Source organism: Lonchura striata, chromosome 2 (assembly GCF_050655825.1).
Source record: "Lonchura striata isolate lonStrDom1 chromosome 2, ASM5065582v1, whole genome shotgun sequence".
Taxonomy (NCBI): Eukaryota; Metazoa; Chordata; class Aves; order Passeriformes; family Estrildidae; genus Lonchura; species Lonchura striata.
The window spans coordinates 35520672-35544156 of record NC_140704.1 but is presented as its reverse complement, the minus strand read 5'-3'; the positions used below and the strand labels follow the sequence as shown (position 1 = coordinate 35544156).

The 23485-nt window shown below is 41.7% G+C and overlaps 1 protein-coding gene and 1 long non-coding RNA gene across 5 annotated transcripts in view; one reads left to right on the top strand and one right to left on the bottom strand.

The window, feature by feature from the left end:
* The window catches only part of GALNT15 (polypeptide N-acetylgalactosaminyltransferase 15), a 29781-nt gene extending 20683 nt beyond the window's left edge, over positions 1-9098 (bottom strand). The window contains exons 1-4 of one of the 4 annotated variants that reach the window (XM_021538150.4): positions 8910-9098; positions 7445-8657; positions 1757-1923; positions 845-1049 (exon numbers count right to left, since the gene is read on the bottom strand). In XM_021538150.4, coding sequence (XP_021393825.2) covers positions 845-1049; positions 1757-1923; positions 7445-7989 — 917 coding nt within the window. In that variant the 5' untranslated portion in view covers positions 7990-8657; positions 8910-9098. Of the gene's footprint in view, positions 1-844; positions 1050-1756; positions 1924-7444; positions 8658-8909 lie in introns of those variants that run through there. The other 3 variants (XM_021538151.4, XM_021538149.4, XM_021538153.4) reach the window with 3 other exon arrangements.
* A 148-nt stretch (positions 9099-9246) lies between these two features.
* The window catches only part of LOC110474619 (uncharacterized), a 118792-nt gene continuing 104553 nt past the window's right edge, over positions 9247-23485 (top strand). Inside the window, exons 1-2 of the long non-coding RNA XR_002466104.2 lie at positions 9247-13892; positions 16688-16831. This is a non-coding gene — a long non-coding RNA (uncharacterized LOC110474619). The remainder of the gene's footprint in view (positions 13893-16687; positions 16832-23485) is intronic.

Genomic DNA, 23485 nt, shown 5'->3' with positions numbered 1-23485 from the left:
CTTCTTCCAGTGCCTGGAAACAGCCTTTAAAGGTGTTTAGCATTACTATTTAACAGTCTAGTAAGAGCTTAAAGGGTTTTTTTTTTTCACCCTGTATAGCAATTTTTTTTTCCAAGTGACAAGTTAAAGTACACATTTTTCTTTCAAAAAAGTTCCTTTAATAAAAGATTTACTGACATGTAAGCCTAGAAACATTTCCAGTAGTTTTAATGTCTTCAAAGGACTTCATAGATGAGCTCAGCTGTACATTAGAAAGCAAGCCTAAGAACCACCCTAAATATTAAATACTCAGAAATATGAATCTCTACCTTACTCTGTTACTTTGGGGTCAGTGAAAGTACCTGTGATTAGCTGGAGCTGCCTAGATTGCCCTGCAAGTCTGAGCTTTTTCTGTGGAAGAGAAATGGTGGCCAAAAGGTGACATTGGTACATAGCCAAACTGGCTCAGAAGGACAAAGCATTTTATTCTTGGCTCCATCACTGAGACAGCTAAAAAGTAAAACCAATGGAGTCTTGCAGTAGTCTTCTCTGGTGGATGTTTGCTGACTCACAAACAGGTTGAGACTGAAGCTTCTTTTAATTCAGACTACCAGGAAGCCTTCTAAAGTTTCTAAGCTCTAACTGGATACAAATTCTAAAATTTACACTGGGTGTAAAGTGAGGGTTATCAGCTGTGACCTATCCTGCTTCCCACATATCCCAGTGATGCATAGGCTGATAAAGTAGAAAACAAAAGAGATGTGACCAGAAGCAAGAAGATAACTAAGGCAGGACTACAAAAACTACCCAACACTTTCCAAACACTTCCCTTTCAGCAGAAATGAGCATACCCAGGGATATTTACCGGCTGCTGGAGAGCCTGGCCAGGAGGGGTTCCAGCCAGCCTTTCTGACACTCGCAGTGGGAATCCATGAAGATGAGCACATCCCCAGTAGCCCTTGCAGCTCCTAGCATCCGACCTCGGATGACTCCAAGCCTCTTGTTGCTCCGGATGAGCTTCACACCATCCAGCTTAGAGATGTATTCACTCAGAGCTGACTTCAGGGGCCCTGTCAGAAACAGAACAGTCACTGAAATGTTTTAGCTTTGATTCAAACTGTTATAGAAAAGAAACATGTAGTAGGAGATGCTACTTCTTGCTGGCAAAATGTTTCAGGGACATTTGTTTTAAATGGCCAAGTAGGTCACATTTCAAATATTTCTACAGCAGCATAATGTCAAAGGGAAGTGGAGACTAATGGAAACTGAGATTCACAAGTTATGAAGCTGTTCCTGTGGGAATCTTAATAGCCTCCTTTCCTGTTTTCAGCAAAAGGTGGATGCTCTCATCATCTCATAAAATACACAGATGAGAGTGAGATACTACAGGTGTTTGGCTTTCCCAAGCACTTTAGATTACTTTAGCAATGTGGACTTTTCCACTCTATGCTTCAGCCAAAATCCAAGTCTGGAAATTATAACAGCAGATCTGGTCCAGTGGGAATCCTAAGATTTGCATACTGTGATCTTATTTTAAAGTAAGAAAATTCAGAGTGGTTGTAAATTATGTGGGGGAAAAGCAGAAACATATTTCAAAGTCAAAAGGCTACACTAAATTCTAGGGATGGATAGTGAAACCTGGGCTCTGGGCTGTGCTTAGCTCACTTCCTGAGAGTCCTTCTTTGCCTTCTCCTCTCCTCACACACTTCTTGGAGGAGGACAGTTTCTTCCCCAGAGTTTTGGAAAAATAACTCACATAGAGAGAAATGGGAGCTACCTTGCTGGCTGAGATCGTCGACTAGGATGATATCCTTGAGGAAGGCCTTTGGGGCTGTATCCATAATGCTGTGCACAGTTCTCAGCAGAGTAGACCAGGCTTCATCATGGAAACAGATGATGACACTAGCAGTAGGCAGACTGGAGTCATATTTTTGCTGTAGGCACCTGAATGGGTGAAATGAGGAAGACACTGGAAACACTGGAACAAATGGCTAATTTTTTTTCTCAGAGCAAAGTTGCAAGCAGCACCTAAATCTTCAGGGGTGGAGAGCAGTTTAAGATCTCAACTCATTTCTAAGAAAAGGAAGTACTAAGGTGTCCAAAACTGGAATATGAAGTGAAAATATGGGAATGGCACTATCAAAATTATAATACAAAAAGAGGAAAAGTGTTCCTGAGTTCTGGGATAGTTTTTTTCCTGCTCTGTCTGCCTCAGAAACCAGACCACAAACAGAAACAGTCCAGAACATAAAGAAAAAGTGAAGATAATTAGAGCAGAGTAAGGGATAAAGCAGATCAGCCAGCTTCCACTAATTTCCACATTCCACAAGTAAGAGAGAAAAAAGCAAACAACTGCAGTACCATTAAGACTAAAAAATTAAATAACTCATCTGCACAACACATCAGTGTACCTGTGGATTACCTGACCAAGATCCTAGTGAATGAAGCCAGTATCTTAGTCCACTATAGCAATGACATGGATCCTTATATGGGCCATGATTACAAATATAGATACAATTAAGAAAGAAAATGTATTTTTACTATAAGGTTTGTACAGGTTGCTTTTCCAATAAAAATTAATCACTGCTGAATGAGATTCCCAGCTGGGAGTCAGTGTGCAATTGAACCAGCAGAGCAGTCTGGAAGTGGGTGGCATGATGCAATGTGGACAATCCAGTTTTGGGCGTTTGTTCTGTCATTGTTTTTCATTGTCTTGGGCTTGGGGAACACTGCCTGCAGGGAGAGTCTGCCTTCTTGCCTTTGTCTCAGGAGGCCATGTGGAACTGGGTAATGAGAGGGCCCACCATCTTGTCTTGGTCTCGGGAATAACTGCAATACACTGACAAGCCACAGGAACATCCCCCTGGCATCTTGTCTTTGTCTCTGGAACAACCACTGCCATTGCCGAGACACAGGAACGTCCCCCTGCCACCTTGTCTTTGTCTCAGTGGCCATGCAGAGCTAAGGCAAGGTGGTGAATGCCTTTTGTGCGTAAAGCACCTGCTCTTTTTGTATACTTTTGTAATTAGTATTGCTGCTGTCACTGTATGTTTCTTACTCCATTGTTGTTTGCTTTCAGTAAATTGTTATCTCAACCCACAGTCTCTCCTTTGTCCCTCCCTCACCAGAGGGGAACAGGGGAAAGTTTAATTCCCAGCTGGTGTTAAACCACCACAATAACTCAAACATTTAAAGATGACAAACACTTCCTATTCATCCTCATAGAAACTGCATATGGAAACCATTTATTCTGGTGTGAGGGTGCACTTGTTCCAGAAAATGCCTTCAAATGCCCATTGTAGATATGCAAAGACTATGTCTATATACCTCTTTGCTGACATTAGAAAGCACATTTAAAAAATCTTTTTATTTCCCAAATAACCGTCATTCAATGTCCTAACAAATTTAATCTCCACCAGCAAGAATTTCTTCAAGGAATTACACAATTGGCTGAATGTAGTCCATTGTTATTTGAGCATTTTTGGATTACCAAGCAAATAATTATACAGATTTTACAGTGGTTTTTAAACAATTGGCTACTCAGCAGAAATTAATGTAAGAGATATAATTTCAGTATTTCTGTTTATTAATGTTTTACCTAGTGCTTCTGTTCATGGATTGAGGTTCTATGCTGCTAGACACTATTCAGACACAAAGCTGCTAATCACTTAAGAGACTCCATAGTCTGAATGATTAATACACATAAATGGTTACTACAGATGCACTTCTGGGAATATATATCTAAAATTAGCACAATCTTAATAATTTATTGTATTTTTCAATATTTCACATTACTTTTTTTTGCATAGAAAGGAAAATTTTCTTGATTATTTTTACACTCTAATTAATCTGTATTGTCCTTGGTTTACTAATTTTGTGTAATCAACAATACTGTTGCCTCACAATTTCATATAGGTGATTGTTTCCATTTCCATCAGGATCAAGAAAAGAATGCTCTTATGAGTTGAGAGTGAATATTTTCAAGCAGTAGAATTGAGAAATAATTAAGAAACGTGAAGATCTGATGCAGTTCTTTTACTACCAGGCAGCTTCTAACCAGAAACATTCTATAGCTATTAGCACCTAGTTGCTAGTACTGTGGTTATAGCAAGAAAATAAGACTGTTGTGAAATCTTAATTGGAAAAGATGAACACATAACCTTGGAGGCGAGTGCTTAGTTGCCATGGAGATTGGCAAAGACTTGCAATATAGATATCTAATCTTCACAAAAATGCACAAGGGTACTGGTATACAAAAATACCTTCCTTGTAATTTGGAGCAGTTTCATAGCCTGTCATAAATTGGCATTTCAGAAAGTCAGGGCTGTGACTGATATGAGACATAGAGATTTAATGTAATTTGTGAAAAACAAGGAATTGTCACATGCAGCAATGAACAGAGAGCAATTCTGACAAGGCAAAGGCAGAGCTGACACGGACTCCCACTCACCTTCAGGAAAATATTTAATAGAGATTCAGCTCCAAAAAGCACTCCAGAGGAAGCTATACTTTGGTAATGAAACTTAAAACTTTTGTAGATACATTGTGAGTTTCTTTTATCATTTGACACTCAAACCCAAGAGAGGAAAATAGACCTTTCTTTTGAGCAGAACCCCATCATAAAAGTCACAATGGCAGGCTTGATTCAGGTGTCCCAGGAGAGTGTCAGTCCCAGCTGGAGCAACTGATAGCATCAGAAAGCACTTTGAGGGATGAAGGTACCTCAGAGGATGGGCTACTTCTGTGAATTATTTGTTATCCAATTTCAGGTGACATGAGGGAGACTGAGTCCCTGGAGGTAACTCACTGAAACATCTCTAACTGGTTGGCTTCCCTCTAATTCAATAATAATAGACATTGTGATGAAGAACAAGATGCAAAATGAATAGAGACATAGACAATCTGATTCTGGTTTGCTCTCTTTTTACACTGCTGTAAAACTGGACTGACACAGTTGTGAGCCAGGTCCCCAGAGTAAGCTACACCTAAAAATCATCATTGTGGTTTGTGTGTTGTGACCTAAGGGACAGGTCTGGCTTAGATGTATCCTGCTCCAGGTTTATGATCTGGATTTAAATCAGCCTCAGATGCTGACATCTGGGGTTTCTGGACTCTGTAAGCTGTGGTGTTGATAACTCTTTAGGCTGTAACTAGTGAGACAGCAAAATCCACCCAGGAGCTCTGAGACCATGGCTTAAATTTTACCAAGATCAGAATTAACTAAAGCTTGTTGGATGGCCCTTCAGCTGCCAAAGTAAAACTGATTTTTGTTTTTCAACCAAAGGCAGTAAACCAGGGTAGTCATTCCTTCTTTTAATGTTACATAGTTTGAAGAGTTAGCAGTGAAAAAAATAACTGAAATAATATCACCATGTCATTATTTAATGGAGTTAACCAAATTAACACTGAACCTAGTCAATAAGTACAGAAAACACTCTTTCATGTCTCTTTCTTTGAGACTGTACCCTTAAAGACTGCCAGCTGTCTTCAAACATGTGAAAATGAACACTAGAAAAAAAATCATTCAGTGTCTGATTTAAAATGTTTTCCATTGCATCTTTCTGCCGTGTCCTGGGAGAAAACTACAATTGTTTTTGTTACAGGAGACAAGACAGCACACAACCCTTGCCCTCCCCCTGAGAAGGGAAGCATAATAATAGAATCAATTAGGATGGAAAAGACCTCTGAGATCATCAAGTCCAGTCTTTGACTGATCATCACCTTCTCAACGAGATCACAGCACTATGTGCCATGTCCAGTCTTTCCTTAAACACTTCCAGGTTCAGTGACTCCACACCTCCCTGGACATTTAATTCCAATGCTTAATTGCCTTTTCTTTGAAAAGAATGTTCAACCTGAACTTTCCCTGGAACAGCTTGATAGTAGATACACCTCAGATCCTTTTTAAGAAGTGTGATGAGCAGCCCCTCCTGGGCTACTGGGGCAACTGGTTCTCAAGTCTCCAGACTTCAAATGTAACACCTGGGCCTTCAAATGCAACATTTTTTCACAGTGGCCTTATAGCCTGGCTGCTAACAGATATGGTGGCGTTGGCAGAGCTTGTCTGACACACCAATCTCCACCTTCCTTTCTCCCAGGAGTTTTCTTTCAATAATTGCCACAGAATCACAGGATATTCTGAGTTGGAAGGACCCACAAAGATCATTGAGTCCAACTCCTGGTCCTGCCCAGGACATCCTAAGTGTCACATCATTTGCCTGAGAGCATTGTCCAAACTCTCAGGCTTAGTGCCATGACCACTTCCCTGGGGAGCTGTTCCAGTGCCCAACCAGCCAGAGGGTGAAGAATTTTACCTAATATTCAGTCTAAACCCCCCCTGACACAACTGCAGGCCATTCCCTCGGGTCCTGTCTTGGACACCACAGAGAAGAGATCCATGCCTGCCCCTCCTTCTCCCCTTGTGAGGAACCTGTAGACAGCAATGAGGTGTCCCCTATTCTCCAGGCTGAACAAACCAAGTGACCTCAGCTCCTCTTCACTTGGCTTCTCCTCCAGACCCACTGCCACCTTTGTTGTCCTCCTCTGGACACTCTTTAATAGCTTTATAGCTTTCCCATATTGTGGTGCCCAAAACTGCACACAATATTTATTAAAAAGTGAGGCCACACCAGTGCAGAGTCGGCTCCACATTTATGAGTGACCATCGGGCCACTTTTGCTCTGGAAGAGCTGAAAGCCCCAGCTCTTCACTCATTCATCACTTGGTAAGCCCATTGACCCCATCGCCGTGGCAGGTGCGCCTGGCCGAGGAGGGAAGCCGCCTGTCCTGCTCGCCAGTCCGGCGCGGGTTCCCTCCCGCTCTGCAGCCCAGCAGGCTGACAGACGGGCGGACGGACAGACGACGGACAGACGGACAGACGGACGGACGGAGGGACAAGGGCGGGGCCCGGGGCGCTCCCTGCCCTGCGTCGCCCGGCACCTGCCGTGACGCGGGCGCCGGTAGGGGGCGCTGCCGCCCGCTCGGCCTCAGGGCGCGCAGCAGGAGCCGAGCCGGGCCGGGCCGGGCCGGGCCGAGCCGAGCCGGGCCGGAGCCGAGCCGAGCCGAGCCGGGCCGGGCCGAGCCGAGCCGGGCCGGGCCAAGCGGAGCCGGGCCGGGCCGGGCCGCGGGCGGGGTGCCCCGGCAGCGCTGCCGCCGCCCCCACGGGCGCTGTGCTCCGCGCCGCTGCTGCGCGCACCCAGCGAGCCCCAGCTGCCCCTCCCGCGCCGTGCCCCCTCCGCCTTTGCCGCCCGCCGGCTCTGAGGGCTCGAACCACCTCCCGGAGGAGGCTGAGAGCGTGCCCGGTCGGAGGAGCGGAGCGCCCGACCCGGACGGGGAGTTCGATAGGAAAGACGCGAGGTCTAGAGGCAGAGAGGTGCGGGGTTTGCAGGAGGAGAGGTTCGGGGGACGCGGCGGCGGGGAAGGAGGCAGGGTTTCCCCCAGAAGTGAAATAGGGTGTTTTACTTACAACGGGTGCCGTACCTCAGGCAGGTCCCGGCGCAGCGCGATCCGCTCGCTGAGCTCGGCGTTAAAGCCGTGCGCCCCCGGGCCGAGCGGGCGCTGCCCCGCAGCAGCCGCTCGCCCGTCCTGCAGGGGAAGGGGCAGCGGCCGCGACTCGGGGCCCCCCTCTGCCTTCCCCTCCGGCCGCCGGCTCTGCTGCTTCACCACGCGATAGCCCTTCCTGGCCTTGCTGTGGTTCCTTTTGCCGCTGGGCGACACGACGGCCATGATCAGCTCGTCCTCCCGCAGGGAGATGAAAGGCGACAGACCATCCAAAGGGTAATACTGCTGGCTCTCCTCCTGGGTTTCCAGCATCTCTTGGGTCTCCACAAAGTCCATCTGATACCCTTCCCGGGGGTTGAACTCCACAGGCTGGAAAGTCCCTTCCTTGCTCTGGTTGCTGGGAGGTGGATTCAGCGTTGTAACCATTAGTAGCAAAAAACCCAGCATCAGAAACAACAAGAGAAACTGCAGCTTACGTGATCCATATCTGCACTTCTTCCTCAAGAACATACTGTTGGTGACAAAATGATACAGATGGTCATGTTAAATATCACTTGAATCTTCCTCAGATTTCAGTCCTCGGGTTGCACAAAAGCCCTGGTTTTCACTATCTGCCAAGAGGATTTTTTTTCTCCCTGCACATTTCACTGATGCCATTTCATACTTTCCTCTCTATTTACAGGAAAAAAAAATTATAACATTCCTATTAATATTGTACTTACTGTAATAAAACGTAGCATGGATCCAGTGAGATAAAGTAGATCCTTTATTACACGGAGTCACAGCTTAGCTAGGAAAGTGCATGCTTTGCTGATTGAAAGAGTAGCTAAAGCTTTGATTTTTTTTTTTCCCCTTTTAAAATTCTAAGTTGAAAGAAGTCCCGTTTCTCATAGTTTCCTTCCAGAGTAGATCCTGCTTCTTCAAAGTTTCCAATGCTGCCTGGATTGAAGCACTGTATCTCTGAAAGCAGATCTGACAGCTCTCCCCCGTTCTGAGGCTTCAAGTTAACTGTGATCAACAGATGAGAAGTAGTCGGTCCCTGACTTTGTTTCACACATAACTACAGCACTCAGTCAGGAAGCACTTTGCCAGACATAATACAGAGCAATGTGTGCGTCTTTCTCTTGGTCCTAATGCCCTCACCGTGCTTGTCCTAGCAAACCAAAACTTTGCAAAAGCTGTAAGAGGTGAAATACAAGAAGCAGAATGTTGTATTAGAAAAGAAAACAAGCTTTTCTCAGTAATAAGCTGAGAATGCACAGAGCAAGAATCAAGATTTTTATAGTCTGAATAAAAGGTGGAGAGCACATGTTTTATTTAAGGTTAGATTTATTAATATGACAATGTGTTAGCTGGAGTGTATTTAATATCAAATAAATATTTACAGCTGTAGGGATTTTAACACTGACATAAGGGTGCCAAATTATCACCTGGCAAGCTGAAGTTGTCTCCTCATCCATAAATTTGGTATTGCAGGGCAAGCAGCACTTCAAGCTTTCGTTAGTCCAGGAATAATATATACATATAAAAGCCTAGGCTGAAACAGCAACCACTGACACTGAGAGAAAACAACAACTTCTGTGATTAAAAGGGGAGCTCAGTCTCTGAAGTCTGCTTGCTCATACTGCTGGCATGGGTGTTACTGGGCATGGACTGTGGCATTTTTTGCTGCAAGATGAGTGCTTGTCCAATGGTAGAAGAGATGAGAAAATCCACGTGCTTCAGCATCACATGCCTCTTGGTCTGGCAGGCAAAGATCAGGGATGGATGCAACTCAGGTGTTGCCAACCCTTTTGATGCTGGGGGCATGGGATGTGGTATTTTTCATATCATGCAATATTTGATGAGCAGAAAGCTCCTGCTCCAGGAAGCATGTGATTACTGGAGAACTTCCACATTCACAGATTTAAAAAAAGCCCTGCATTTCTAGACATGATAGCTAAAAGAATAGCCTGAAGACAGGCATACAGTATACTCTAAAGGAAGCCAAGGATACTCCCTTTAAGATGTCCTCTAAGTTCAGACAATGATTCCTGGAATACAGCTTCCAAAAAAATTAAAAATGAGAGGACACCTACTTTCTAATTAAAATGCTTCACAACTTTCAAAAGCAAGGATGGTATAGAGCACCATAAGATTGCTGGAGGCAAGTAGTGTCTCACTTCTGTGTGCACTCCCCTAAGCAGCTTATACAGAATGCCTTGAGGGAGTGTGGCTGGTCTGCTGTGTCTTGCCACCTTCCCTGCATCAGCTGTTCTTTAAAATATACAGAACTGCTTTAATCATATATTGGAGAGAAGGAAGATTGAGCCAATATTTTGATACTTTATCATTATACATATCAGCCTTTTTTAGCTTAAATTCACACAAAAGTAACATCCCAACTCACCTCCAGCCCTGAGAATATTACTTTCTATCCTGCTCTTCATAGGGAAAAAGAAGTATTGATAGTTTCAGTTCAATAGGGAAGCAGCACACATTTGCATTTAAAAAATTGAATCTCAAAAGCATTCATTTAAATAATCTTTCAGCCATAGAATGACAAAATGAAATGGAAATGAAGAGACCTGTCTGAGATATTCTCCAAGAAGCTGGCACAGTGACTTGCAAAAGGTTCAGTTCCACAAAGTCCCATTATCAGGCATATGGAATAAAATAAAATTAAAGGAGAAACTTAGGAGTGGGTGGAATAAATGGGAGAAAGCATTAACTTTTCTGGGCTACCTGAGTATTTTGATTGAATTTAATTAATATTTTTTTCCCTGGTTAAAATATTATAACAAGATGCTGTAACAAGTCTGATCAATATAATTCTAGCCTGCAGTGGAAATCACTGCACAAATTCTGTATTGCTGAGCAAATCTGCCTGGGTCACTCATGCAGCTGAATTCAGCTACAGCTGAAAAGACGCCCAATTAACAAATTTACAGCAATCTTAGACACTTTTGGGACCGAGCTGATAGGTAACATTATCACTGAAATGTTCATGTGAAGTTCAGCCTTTTAATATATCCTGGTCACTTTAACAAAGAAGAAATGAACAGTTACAGAAGATGTTTGTTCAGTCTAGGCAATTAAATGTGCAAGTATAAAACACTGGGTGGCACACTTCCAGCAGCCTCTATTCCCTCTTCTGCACAACAAGCCTTCCTGAACCATTTGCCATCAAACAGTGTTTTTCAATCTTATCTCTTAAAACAGTGGTTTTCCACTGCCATCATACAAAAGACATATTGCCTTTCCAATAGATGAGCCTCCTTTTAGTATCTGTCAGGACATGTCTTGTTTCCTTCAATGCTTTTGAAGAACAGCATCACTTTATAATATCCCCACATAGAAGTCAAGAATAAAACATCCATCTTTATACTTCTAGTTACTCAGACACGCTACAAAGTAGGTCCTTCGCTGGGACACAGAATGGGTTGCTCCTCCTGCCTAGCTGTTGATGATTCCCTTTCCTAGGATGCTTTCCTGTGCATTCTTTGGTGAAGGGGAAGGAACACTGCATGGCCCAGGCTCTACTGTCAAACCCAGAGCTATTGCCTTCATCCTGAGGTCCAGTCTTTTAAGTGCTGCTTCGTGCAGGTAGCCCAAGAAGGAGGCTGCCCACAAAAGGTATTGTTGTCCTTGGACTTCTGTTCTACAGCAAACCTAGAGCTCCTCAGTCTGTGGAAAAGGAACATGTTACAGGTTGTGCTGAACACCAGCAATTGCTCACAAAAAGGGCCAGTTTGCAGTGTCAGTATTGGCCAGTGCCAATATTACGTTGACTTTCCTGCTGGTCAATCCATGTAAGAGCTGAAAGGCCTGTACTCCTACCAGGCCTGCTCAGGTAGACCCAGTGGTATAAATACCTTCAGCAAATACAAAGTCAGTTGTTGACTTTCCTAAGAAAATATTCATCATCCTTCACTATTGCAAATATTGCTCATTAATTGCCAAGAGCTGGAACATGAAATCAAATCTAGGTCTCATTAATTCAAAAGGTATTAGGAAACACAGTTGCCTTATTGCAGAGCAACAAACCTTTCAGTCACTGTTCTGTAGCTGTTTGTACTTACCCTTTCCTCCCCACCTCATTTTGGCTCACATTTTTGTTCAACCACTCTGCATCACATACTTGTTCAATATTACGTGACATGTTATGTTATCCGTACGTGAAGAAACACCACATACTTTCAGTGTGCACAGCCCATGTTTAACTGCCAGGAAAATAACAAAGCGAGAACAAACCCAGGGCTGGATGGAAGAAAGAGCATGTGGACAGGTTGTTACTGACTCTTTAATAAACATCTTGGATTCATTTACACTCCTATGCCAAAAGCAGATGTGCCACTTCCATTTAAAGACTCAATACATAGCAGCACTCATGGTTTCATAGCTGCATGTATTGTATGCCACAGCTCTTTGTGCTTGTAACAATGGCTTTATTTACACAGATGTGAAGAAAGTCAGTACATAAAATGAGACAGTTTACATGGTGCACAGGATTTGTGGTGTTCTTGTAACTAAGGAACTTTTCTCCATTCTTCCAAGAATATAATAATGAATATGTATTTTTAGATCAGAAGAAGATATAATTTATTTGCAGGTATTATAGATGGTTTGTGTGCATGGCATTGTAGAAAATACTGCTCATTGAATGGTATTTTCTCATAGCAAGTTATAGTAAGAACAAGTTCTGTGGAATTTGCTTTTGAAGGCTATAAAAGCTTGATAAAATTTGTTGATCACTGGCAGGGAATTTGGCACTTGAATTGTGATTTATAAGATGTTTGTCAACCTGTTGTTGAAGGAAATGCACCTGAAATCCTGTTTTAAAAGATTTCTACTCATAAATCATGTCCCATGTAAAATGGAGCATGGAAGCCATGGACCCTTGCACTGCTTTTCAAAAGCAGTTCTGTGGGCATGAAGGTCAGGCACACAGGATGGAAAGTAAAGGGAATATATATCACAGGAGGGACAGTTCTGGATTTACTGCACCCCAGCCTCTGGCTAACTCAGAAATGGTAGCTCTCATGACATTAAGGGCAGTATTGTGTACCGTGCCTAAAACCTAGCCTCTAACACAGCTCTACACAGCTACCAGCTATCTGTGAGGGATGAGAATTGTTGATCATCGTTAACCCCCTTAGAAAAGATACATCTGAAGTGCTGTGGGCAATAACAGACCACCTCCTCCCTCTTAATCAATCAATATCCTCAGGCTGGGTGGGTTCTGGGTACCTTTAATCTCCAGTACTCCACACTAAGGTAGGTAATCTGAATCCAGTTTTGAACTGGTTGTGACTAGAATATCATCCTGCACTGACCATAAAATCTAACCCGCTATTAGGGATAGTGGAACTAAATAGTTGGCCCTAAATTGCAGGTGGAAATAGAAATAACGTGGTTTACTCTTTTAGAGTGGCTGACCTGGCCTCCTTGGCTTTAAAAAAGGAAAAAAATGACATGTGGGAAAGTGATCCTTACAGCAGTGGTGTTACATAAAAGATAAATTCAGCCCTACAGATGGAAGGTCATAAGAAGGAATTCTCCATGATGAATACCTGCTGGGGATCTCTGCCTGTAAAGTTTCATTTATGGTTGGAAATTTACTTCCATGGAACAGGCCATGAACCCATTTGCAAACAGAAATCACAAAAAACCTGAGTGATACTGAAGCTACCCACAGATATTTTCCTGCACCAAGGGCTCTTCAGCTGGTGGGCTTTAAAGTCACGTCTACTCCATTTCTTTCTGCACATACAGGTTACGGTACATAAACAGCATGTGTGTCCCTAAAGAGACTCTAAATACAGACAGCATTTAAAAATCACAATATTCATGTGGGAAGCCTGTCCCCATAGTAAGTATTTTTAGTTAAAATGGTGTTTAGTGAAGAGAAAAAGCTTTAAATGGTTCTGGCATCTCTTCTCACATTTAAGTGCTTAGTGACATGTGGTTGCATACAGATTGTTCCTGTTTCAAGGCAATGGTCACCCACAACACCTAAGATGGAAATTACCTTTTTTTATTCCTTCTAAATAGTTACATATTTGTGTGTAGCTGGTATAATAAATAGTTGCTCTTCAGTTACCTGCTGAATATTACAGGTTGGATTCATCAGGGAAGTTGGCACACAGGATCATGAGGAGAAGAAAATATTTAATGAGAGTGTGAAGAGTGAATGATGTCACTCTTGCTGGGCGGGGGGGGGTGGTTCAGAGCTGAGTAAAGCATGAGTTAAGTCACTGCAGGTGTGCAGCTTAATGACCTGCAATTGAATAGCAAGTGTGCATGAACTGAGAGCACAGAGGGCATGTTTGGGAATATTATTACCATGGAGGAGCTGAAGTAAATGGATGGATGTGTGATATTATTTTTTGTGCTTTCATTTTTAATATGAGGAAAACACAGAGCAAATGAAAGTAAGCTATGTTAATATTACAGGTGTGTGAGTGGGACCTATGACTTCTGTCTATATTTCCTGAACAAGACTTACATTCTTTAACAATTTGGGTGAGGAAAGTGGAAAATACTCATTTTTGTAAGCCTGTTTCCTTTGTTAGTTGTTTTTTTTTTTTTTTCTAAAGTACCAATTTTAAAACCATATTACATTCACAAGAGTTAACACTGAAGTTATGATGCAGCTTAACTGTATGTATGTGAAAATTTACTTTGAAGAATAAAGACCTAGACTTCTTCTACCCCCCCTCCCTGCTCTGTTGAAGTGCAGCTCTTGGTGGGATGGATATTCTGTAAAATATGGAACCATACATACTGATGTAGGTCTTGAAAATGTTTGTTCAGGAATCCAAAAAAACCCTGTGCTTTTCTTTAAATTTATTTAGGATCATCAATATTCACATACAGTAAATGTTAAATTTAAAGTAATATCAAAAATTAAGCTGGACTTCATACCTAAGATGAGAACATGAAACTAGTTTTAGCTCAGAGATGAGCAGTGTCACAGATATTTGTGGGATCTATGTGTGGGGTATGCATTTAAAAGCAGGATTGAATTTAGGGCAAAAGATGGAAAGCAAATAGCTGTGTATGTATGTGAATAGATACATAGCCCATATTATACTATGTGTGTGTGTATATATAACAATATAAATACATAAAATAAAACCCCATCTATTCTTATACATTTCCATGTGTTTTATCCTACAGTCCTGTCCTATGTGCTCTGGTTGGTTTGTGGCAGGGTTACTAAAGATAGGAGTAAACTAACTGTTGAGGATACTTACTTTCTTACCCTTTTTTCCCCTACAATAGATAAAACTTCCTATTTTAATTCCTTTAGCAGTACAGAACTAAAATCTGTACAGCTGAATTAAGTAATATGTTTAATATTATTTTAATAACTTTAATATGTTAATATACTTTTAAAACTTGCTGCCTGTATATGTTTCTGATTAACAGTGACACTCTGGGAAGCTACTCAGTAATGCCTGGAACTTAGAGAATCCTGTTCCCATTTTGTGACCATCTCTGTGGATCTGGGTTTGTTTTGGATCAGCTATTTTCTCAGCCTTAAAATGAGATCTGTAACTACCTCAATTAAGGAAATCTGCTAAGGGACATTAGACCCCTTTTTTTACTGTCTCATGAAAATATCTTCATATTGGCAAGCCATTAAAAAGAATAAGGGAATGGAAGGAAGAGGCAAGACAGCTGAGATATCTGGTAATTTAGGAGAGGAGTGTCCTTTCCAAACATAGTCTTGGCAGGAGGTGAGGCACAGAGCTACAAGAGACACTCACTACAAGAAAAGTCTCCTCCTGCCTTTAGTTTGTAAGAGTTTTCTATGTGATTGTCTGAGCTTCATTCTTGACAGAAACTTAGGCAAGAACAGAGATTTTGGAAGCCAAGTTGTAAGTACTAGGATTGTCATAGCAACAGTTAAATCTCTAAAACTTCTGACTTCTTAGCAGCCTAGAAAAGGGGCAGAGGTGATGAAAGATAGAGGCTGTGGTCACTACTGACTGCCAAATAAGAGGCAATAGGAGCAGTCATAAACACTTTTGTTACTCTGATCGCAAGCAAGACAAGTTGCTAATAATCATCAGTTAATATTTTGAAAGATATAAAAGATATATCTGCAAAAGTATCACCCAGGTTGCAAAGGTAATCGAGGCAGGCATTTATGACTGTCAAGTGACAGGAAAACTGCTGTCATTAACCAGACTCTAGACATGCTTTGAGCTGCACAAGAACACAAACTGAGATATGTAACTGATTATTCCAGTTTATTTGCTTCTGTGTTAGTGACTGAAGTAAAAGTTTATTTTTCTTCTCTTACTTAATTACTGCATATGGTACTAGATAACTGTGATTTTTCCCTGACTCCTTCCTTCTTCATGTTAAGTCTTGATCTATTGTTTCATTTTGTTTTGGCTTTTTAAAAAAATATTATTACTACTCTTATATTTTTTTCTGTTTAGGTAAAAGGCTCTCTAGGCATAGCTAGGATACTTGGTTTGTGAAGGTGGTTAGCAGATGCAGTCTGAGAAACCAACTGGGAGGTTAAGGCTCACAGACATTGAAACAATAGAGCTGTTAAATGAGGAGAAAATGAGGTAGGCTTACAATTAGTAATTTGTACAAAGTCTTTGTCTAAGGGTGCTTTGTCTTTGAGTGCTTCTCAGAAATCACACTCCTGCCATCTATACAGTAAGAGACTGAAAATGTGAAGCAGACAATTTTGATAGGAAGAGTCTTACTTTTAAAGGTGTGTACCTCGGGATAGCACCCTTTTCTGAAGACCCTTGTGACTGTAGATACATATTATGGAAGGTGAACTAGGAACCTAGACTGTTCTTTTACTAGCACCAACATTTTTGTCATCAGTCTCAAAAGAGTAAGCCCATATGAGTTTTGGGACAATATTTTGGGAACAGTGATTCAGAGATTCTGCACCAAAGGGAAAAGAGGAGGAAGAAATTTTTAAGTAGATGTTAAAAAATGGTCCTGCAAGTTTCTCAGGACTTCTCCTGTGTAAGGAAAGGCAACATGTAGGGAAAGAGATCATCACTAGAATCATCATGGGAGACTTTTAATTGGGGTCAGAGATGGTGAGAATTTGGCACTGCCACATCTGAACCCAAACCTAGCAATTCATGGCCTAGACAAGAGACAAGACCAGCATCTGGCTATAAAACCTGGTCTGCTGGATCATTTCAATCTATTAAGATTCTCTATCATTTCTACCTTACAGGAAACCTGTATACCCACCCAACTTTCTGAGTTATAGAAAGGCTGATCTATAGTCCTGAAACAAAGAAGCTGTACACCAAAAGCTGGAAAAGTGGCTTACATTTTAAGAGGAATTCTCCAAACCTGAATTCTCCAAACCAAGAAGGTAAATTGAGTGTGTGTGTTCAGGGGGTGCTGTTCTGGAAACCATCACTCAGCAGGTATATAAGCAAAAAATAGCAAGTCTTTATAGTGGTTTTAATAAAGTGCACTTTATAGCACCTTTCATCTTCAAAGAATGAAATAAATTTATTGTTAGTATAAACCCATGGGAACCAATGAAGATGAAGAAGGGAGTGCAGTTACTCCTTTACTAATCAGGGTCATGATTCCACAGGAATATTATTTTGTACCATGTCAGTAACAATTACAAAATCTAGTAGGCTGCAGTATGAATTTAGCTGCAAAAGGCAGACTGAATCCTGTGACTGCAGACTTAATGGCCATCATTAAGTATAATATATATGCATAGCTGCAGTATACTTTTCCAAGATTCTGGAAAGATCAGCTGAGTGACTACAGGAGTGTAAAATTTATACCGCATCTCACTGATAACTACTTTTACTCCTACTGCATGCAGTATGACATTCTGTAGATTATATTACACATAAAACTGCACCTCATTGTCTTTCTCACCCTCTTGCACAGCATTATTTTCAGTGCATTTCTTGACAGTAAGGAAGCTGTCAAAGTTCAAATTAAGGAAGTGAAACACTGAACATAATACATGAACCCAAAAAGAAACAATGCATTTATGCCTTTTAGTAAAGCAAAGGCCTTTGGAAATGAGAATACAAACAATGTGACATTTCAGCAGAGCATAGAGAACATTTCTTCCATGTTGCCTTAGTAATTTTATGGTGTGGAAAGGGCACAAGGCCAATATGTGAGGCTAGGTCTCTGTTTTCCCCTTGGCTCTACATACTAACAGTGAAGCTAATGCAGTTTGCTTGGCTCCTGCAAAGACGTTAAAGGGGATCCCCTCTTTATCTGAGCAAGCTTTGGAAAAAACAGGCCTGCATTTTGCTTTTATAGTGGGAACTTAACACAGAATTCAGATTGCTAATGGCTGGCAAACTAATATGCTGGAATGCCTCAGATATGACTAATCTACATTTCACCTCTGATGTTTTATTAAGGGGGGAAGGGAAAAAAACCCTCAGAAACACTAGCAAAGCAAAGAATAAACTTTACATTAGGTAGTGGCTTACAACACACAACCCCAAAATCTAAGAAGGTGGGTATGAAACTGTCTCATTGCTACCAGTATTTTCATAGATCATAGATGTGATTCTTTAAGCAAGGTCTTATTTAATTTGACTTGTATGAATTCTTGGTGGAAGAGCTATTGTCCATTTAAAAGTAGATGGTTAGTATGGGACTTCTTGCAAATACTTCACACAGTTTTAATTATAGAATCATGCAGAAAGGGCAGATTCCAGCCTTATCTTTCAGATTACCTTCTTAGAGTTTAATTTAAAAAATGAATGGGTGAGCATTGTCCAACATGGAAAAATTATATACCTTCATATAAGTAACACCTTCTGTATATTTCTTCAATACTTAAAATGCTTTGTTCTTTTCTGGCAATGTAATGCACCAAGTTTTTTGTTGTATGGTAATTTGTCTCTGCACTCATTTAGGCTCTTTGGTTTCTGTTCTTGGTGTATAAACATTGCAAGGAGTGGTAACCAGGAAACACATATTGGTATTGATGGTAACTGCAGAGTAAATGACCAGGAATTCCTGTGGAAGTTGCACAGACTGCTCTGTTACTTGTTACTCTGTAAACAACACTAGAGTATATGCCTTGTGGTATGCTCTACACATGGAGGGAGGTAGAGAGACCTAGCAAACTCCTTGAAAGTTGCTTCAGACAGATCTAGTGAATGGTGACAGTGTCCTGGAAATTGCACAAAAGTGGGATATGAGGAAATATGGCCTCTTCCCTACTACTCCCATTTAGCCTTTGCTGGTGGATCACTTACCTGTGCATTTCCTACATTTCTGTCTGTTTAAATTTCTACATTCTCCAGACAGGACCTGTGTTAGGTCAAATGTTCACACAGCAACCTGTGATGCCAATGTTACCTTAACAGTAGTTGTGTAAAGTCTGGAGTTACTGTGGACAGCAAATTGAGGAGACACGTTCTGGGTAGGTGCTTCCAGCTTGGGTCAGGATATCAGAGTTGTGTAGCATCAGACACAGTAATAGCCAGAATGAGGCCCTTTTGTAAATCTGTACAAGAAAGTGACCTAACAACCAGATGTAGATAGAACTGACTGATGTGAACTTCCTTTAGCCAGGAATGACTAATTCCCCAAAAGGAAAATTTACTCATTGAATGGGTTTACAGAGATGTTTTCTACAAAGAGGCTCAAAATGGCTAGGATGTCTCAACATAGTAGGGACTTATTTACTATCCTCCATTGGTTCTTCCAAATGTGGGGTCACTAACCAGGACTTTTAGAGTGCTGCGGAAAGAGCTTGTGATGCACTGTTACAGCTCAGTGTGGCTGGTAACGTCAACAAAAATCTTACTTGCTCTCCTGCAATATGTAATTATTTCCTTACTGTTCAATGTAATTTTTAAAGCTTTTACATGGATAAAAGTGATGTTCACAAGGAGTTTAAATCCTTTAGACTTGCTAATAAACTTGTTCACCTCTTAAAACAGGACAGTCTATACTGTTGCTTAAAACGGCATATTATCTAGATAATATATAGTGAAATCACATAATTTATACAGAGATTGTAATAAAAATTCCTAGGTCTATATTGTTACAAGCATTATTCCTGCAAATGATTGTGCAGTTTTTTCCTCTCCTATGCAGATGGTAATCACTACCACAAGACTCTGTCATCTCCTCTATTTCCTGACATACTTATATAAAAGTGTGCTTAAATGGACTGTCCCATGCTATCTTCTGTTTCCACTGAGCTTAAAGCAAATCCATAGAATTCCCAGGCTACCTTAGCTGCTCCACTTCTGTGGCATGCTGTAGAGTGGTGAGGAGCCCTGTGAGGATCTTGCCATTGCCTCCTGATACTCAATGTTTTTTGTGGAATAAATGCCTGCCCTGGCTAAGAGGGCAGCCCTCAAACCAGAATGGCATTGATGAGTGTTAATAAACAATGCTGGATACTTTGTATTTTTTAATGCTAGGACTGTCTGTAAGTGAGAGAGGCAGCTATTCATAGACACGGAAAGAGAATTTTTCCAGGAGGAAGAGGTCAATTTGGATATTGACCAATTGAAGGTGGACACGCCTCTGAGAACACAGAGGGGTTAAAAGCAGAATTCCCAGGAGAACTCGCTCTCTTTGGTTCCGGTCAGCGCGCAGTGCAGCCTCTCCCCTGCCTGGCCATGGCTGGGTGGGGAGGGGAAGGCCCATGGCCTGAGGTAGTCCCAAGGGTGGAGAGACTGGAACCCCTGCAGATGGAAGGGTGGAGAAATCTGGGATGTCTCCGTTCCCCCCCCAGAGTCTCTTGGCAGCGGTGGCTTGTCAGCAGTTCACCTCGAGGAAGGAGAAGAGCAAAGGTGGGGGGGGCCACAAGGTGCCCAGCTGCCTGTGGGAGTCAGAGAATCCGGGCAGAGAGCCAGCCAGGGAGTCAGGATTTTTAACCCTTCCTTGAGAAATGAAAGCCTTGTGAAATTTCACTCCTCCTCAGTTTGAAAGAGAGGAAGAGAGAGAGCTTGGACCCTGGGATGTTAGAAGGAGAAATTCTAGATGGGAGGGGGACAAGGAGTGGCTTTTGGCTGGACTTTTCCTTGTTGGCCACAAAACTGAACCAATTTTTTCTCCTCCAAGAGAAACTGTATTTTAGGAGGATGCCAGTGAGCCAAGAGACCTGCTTCAGCTGGGAAAAGACAGAAGTAGAGTGAACAGAGAAAATTAGGGGGTTTGTGGTGGTGCCCCCTGTCCTTAAAGAAGGAGAAGAAAAGAAGATCTCTGTTCTTGGACCCTCGGCCCCAGGAGGAAAATGGGGGGGGGGGGGGGGGGACGACTGTAGTCCCAAAAAATGAAAACTGAACTGTTGTTTTAACCCCTCTTGGCAGGGCATCCTTGAAAGGAAATCCTAAAAGCAGTCGGTCCATCCATGCATTGTGGTGAGAGCACTGTGCATAGAAAGGAGAGGGTCACTATGGCAAACTTTTTCTCTGGGCGGTGCCATGTGTGACATGGAAACACAGGACGTGGAGCTGTGTTTCTTGGGAGGTCTGTGGCACAGTGGAGACTCCCGTCTCCCTCGATGGACTGAATATCGATTGTCTGGAGGGTGGAAACCTGATTGGGGTCCAGATTGTCTAGGCAGCAACAATGTTTAATTTGGTATTTTTTTCCTGTGACCCAGTCAGGCTTGTTGTGTTCAAAGCAAGTGCATGCATGAGTGCTTGTAGAGTGTGGGAGGAGGATGGTCTGCAAAGAGTGGACTCTCCAAAACCTGGATGGAGCTGTGTTATGTCAGATGAGGATGAATGCTGATGTACAGGTCAGAGGTGGTGAGAGGGCAATTTGGAGGGCAAAAGGGTTTCTACTGTGGTACAGTGCACACACTTTGGACACTTGATGTGTGTCCACATGGTTGCAGACATCTGTTTAGTACAGCAGTGTTGATGGAGAGTCCTAGGCCAAGAGCTTCTTTCAATGTAGTTTAACAACATTTCATATATTTCTTCCCAAACAGGTCATGTTGCAACAATATCTAAGTTGTGTATGACTAAAGTTATTCTCTTCCAAGTTGTTAATGTATTCATTTCATGTGGTCAGTTTAGTCAAAAGTGTTTTGAAGTTTTCCTGCTTGGCAAAAACTTGTCAAAGTGGCAGCTGCTGGGTTTGCATTTTCTTTGGAGAAAACATCAAAGACTCAGACAAACACAACTAAACTGTACCAAAACTAATGAGAAGTTCAGTTTTATTCAGGCAAATGCTCTTTGAAATGGTGCTTACTACAAGCAGTGCAACTGTGTCAAGTCACTAATTCTAAAAAGAGAAAGGAAAACAGTTTTGGAGCTTTCATCTAGAATGAGCAACTAGCTTACAGGAATGTATGTTTCATGGTATGTATTCTGTTTGCACAGAGATGTAGTGCTTTTAAAGTTAATCTAATGGCAAATTAAGTAAAAATAAAGTTATAACAGTGAAGAAAAATATTTTCCTGCAACAGGAATTCCTTCTTTTAAGGAACTGTTCCTGGAAATCCTTGTTGCAAACAAATGCTATCTACCAACTTGTTCTCCATTTGTGTTGGTTAAGGATTCAGTCTGCATCTCACCTAGCTTTGTGCCTGGAAGTCTTTTCATGGTTTTCAGTGGATGTGAGGTTCTGTTTCCAACGGAAACTCCAAGATTCCAACCAAATTATGTTCTGTACATCACCTTGGGCTAGTCTGTTCTTATGTCAGGCAAAATATACCTCCATTTCTTCTGCTGAGCTCATCACAGTGTTACACTGGGGCATGGGTTTTTTTGTTTTTATTTTGGCTTTTCAGTTTCTTTTTGTTTTCTTAGGTTTTTGTTTGGTTTTATGTTTGTTTGTTTTTTCTGCAATATAAATCTCTATTGCCCTGATGTTTTCCCTAGGTCAGGAGACCACTGACATGTCTCCAGGTTGTTTTCTGACTGTTCTGTGAATGAATTTATCCTAACAACAAAGCAACTGATTTCTTATATTCTGCTCTATTTGCTGTTTAACAGAGTTTGTCAGAATTTAATACTGCAGGATGTCCTTGTGTGCTTTGCCATATGGAAATGGACAGGAATAATTGTCTCCCATCACTTACTTCTCAGTGGGGCTCTCCCTCAAGGCAGAGCAAGGACTCTGTACAGCTTGAAAATTCCTCCTGTGCTGAGGCTATACCCTACATCACAGTCCCAGATAATAAATGCTGCCCAATGGGAGATCGGTTCTCACCAGGTCTTCCTCCTAAGACTGAAAATGTATTTACATGGTGCTTCCTGAAACAAACATGTAAATTATAGTAATGTAATATCCACATTGATGTGATGCTGAATTCCAGACATGTAAGAACAACCTAAGTGCCTGTTACACTCAGTCTCTGGGGTATGCTCTGCTATTTTTTTTTTTTTTTTTTTGGTTGTATGATCTTCTGGTCTACCTAGAAACATTTGCCATCTTGCTGCTGGATCAAGTAAGTCCATTTGTGCCCTGCCATGCCAGAGTGGATAGCTGACATGGCCTGGTGCGTTATTGCCCATCTCATAGAATGAATGGCCTTGCACCTAATTATCTCACACTTTTTCTGGAACAAGAAATTTCTCCATGCATCAAGTTCAGTTGCAGTGGGTTTTTAATGTTATCTATATCATGTGAAAAAACCAGATATTTGAGTCTTATGTGTCATATGCACAAAATCATTCCCAGGACAGAGAGCTCTTGGGGTTCCTAGTCAGATTCAGTGTTTCATCTTGTCTGTTTACAGTTCTCTAAATCCTCACCAACTCAAACATAAATTTGTAACAGTACATATACTCTTGCTTTCAGCCTTGTAGCAAAGAGACTTGCATCAGGCAACCATCCATTCTTCTCTGGTGTCTTTTAATTTAAGACTGTTAAATATGGATCACAATCACATTCTATGGCTTTCAAAGTAGGTGTTTTATTTTAACACTACTTTTCTCCAAGTCCTTAATTGGGGCTAATGGGAATTGCTTGTTACAAATCTACATTTATTGGAAATTTAGACCCACAGTTGCTATGCTGTAGCCTGCTGTTAGACATAGTTGTGACATTTCTA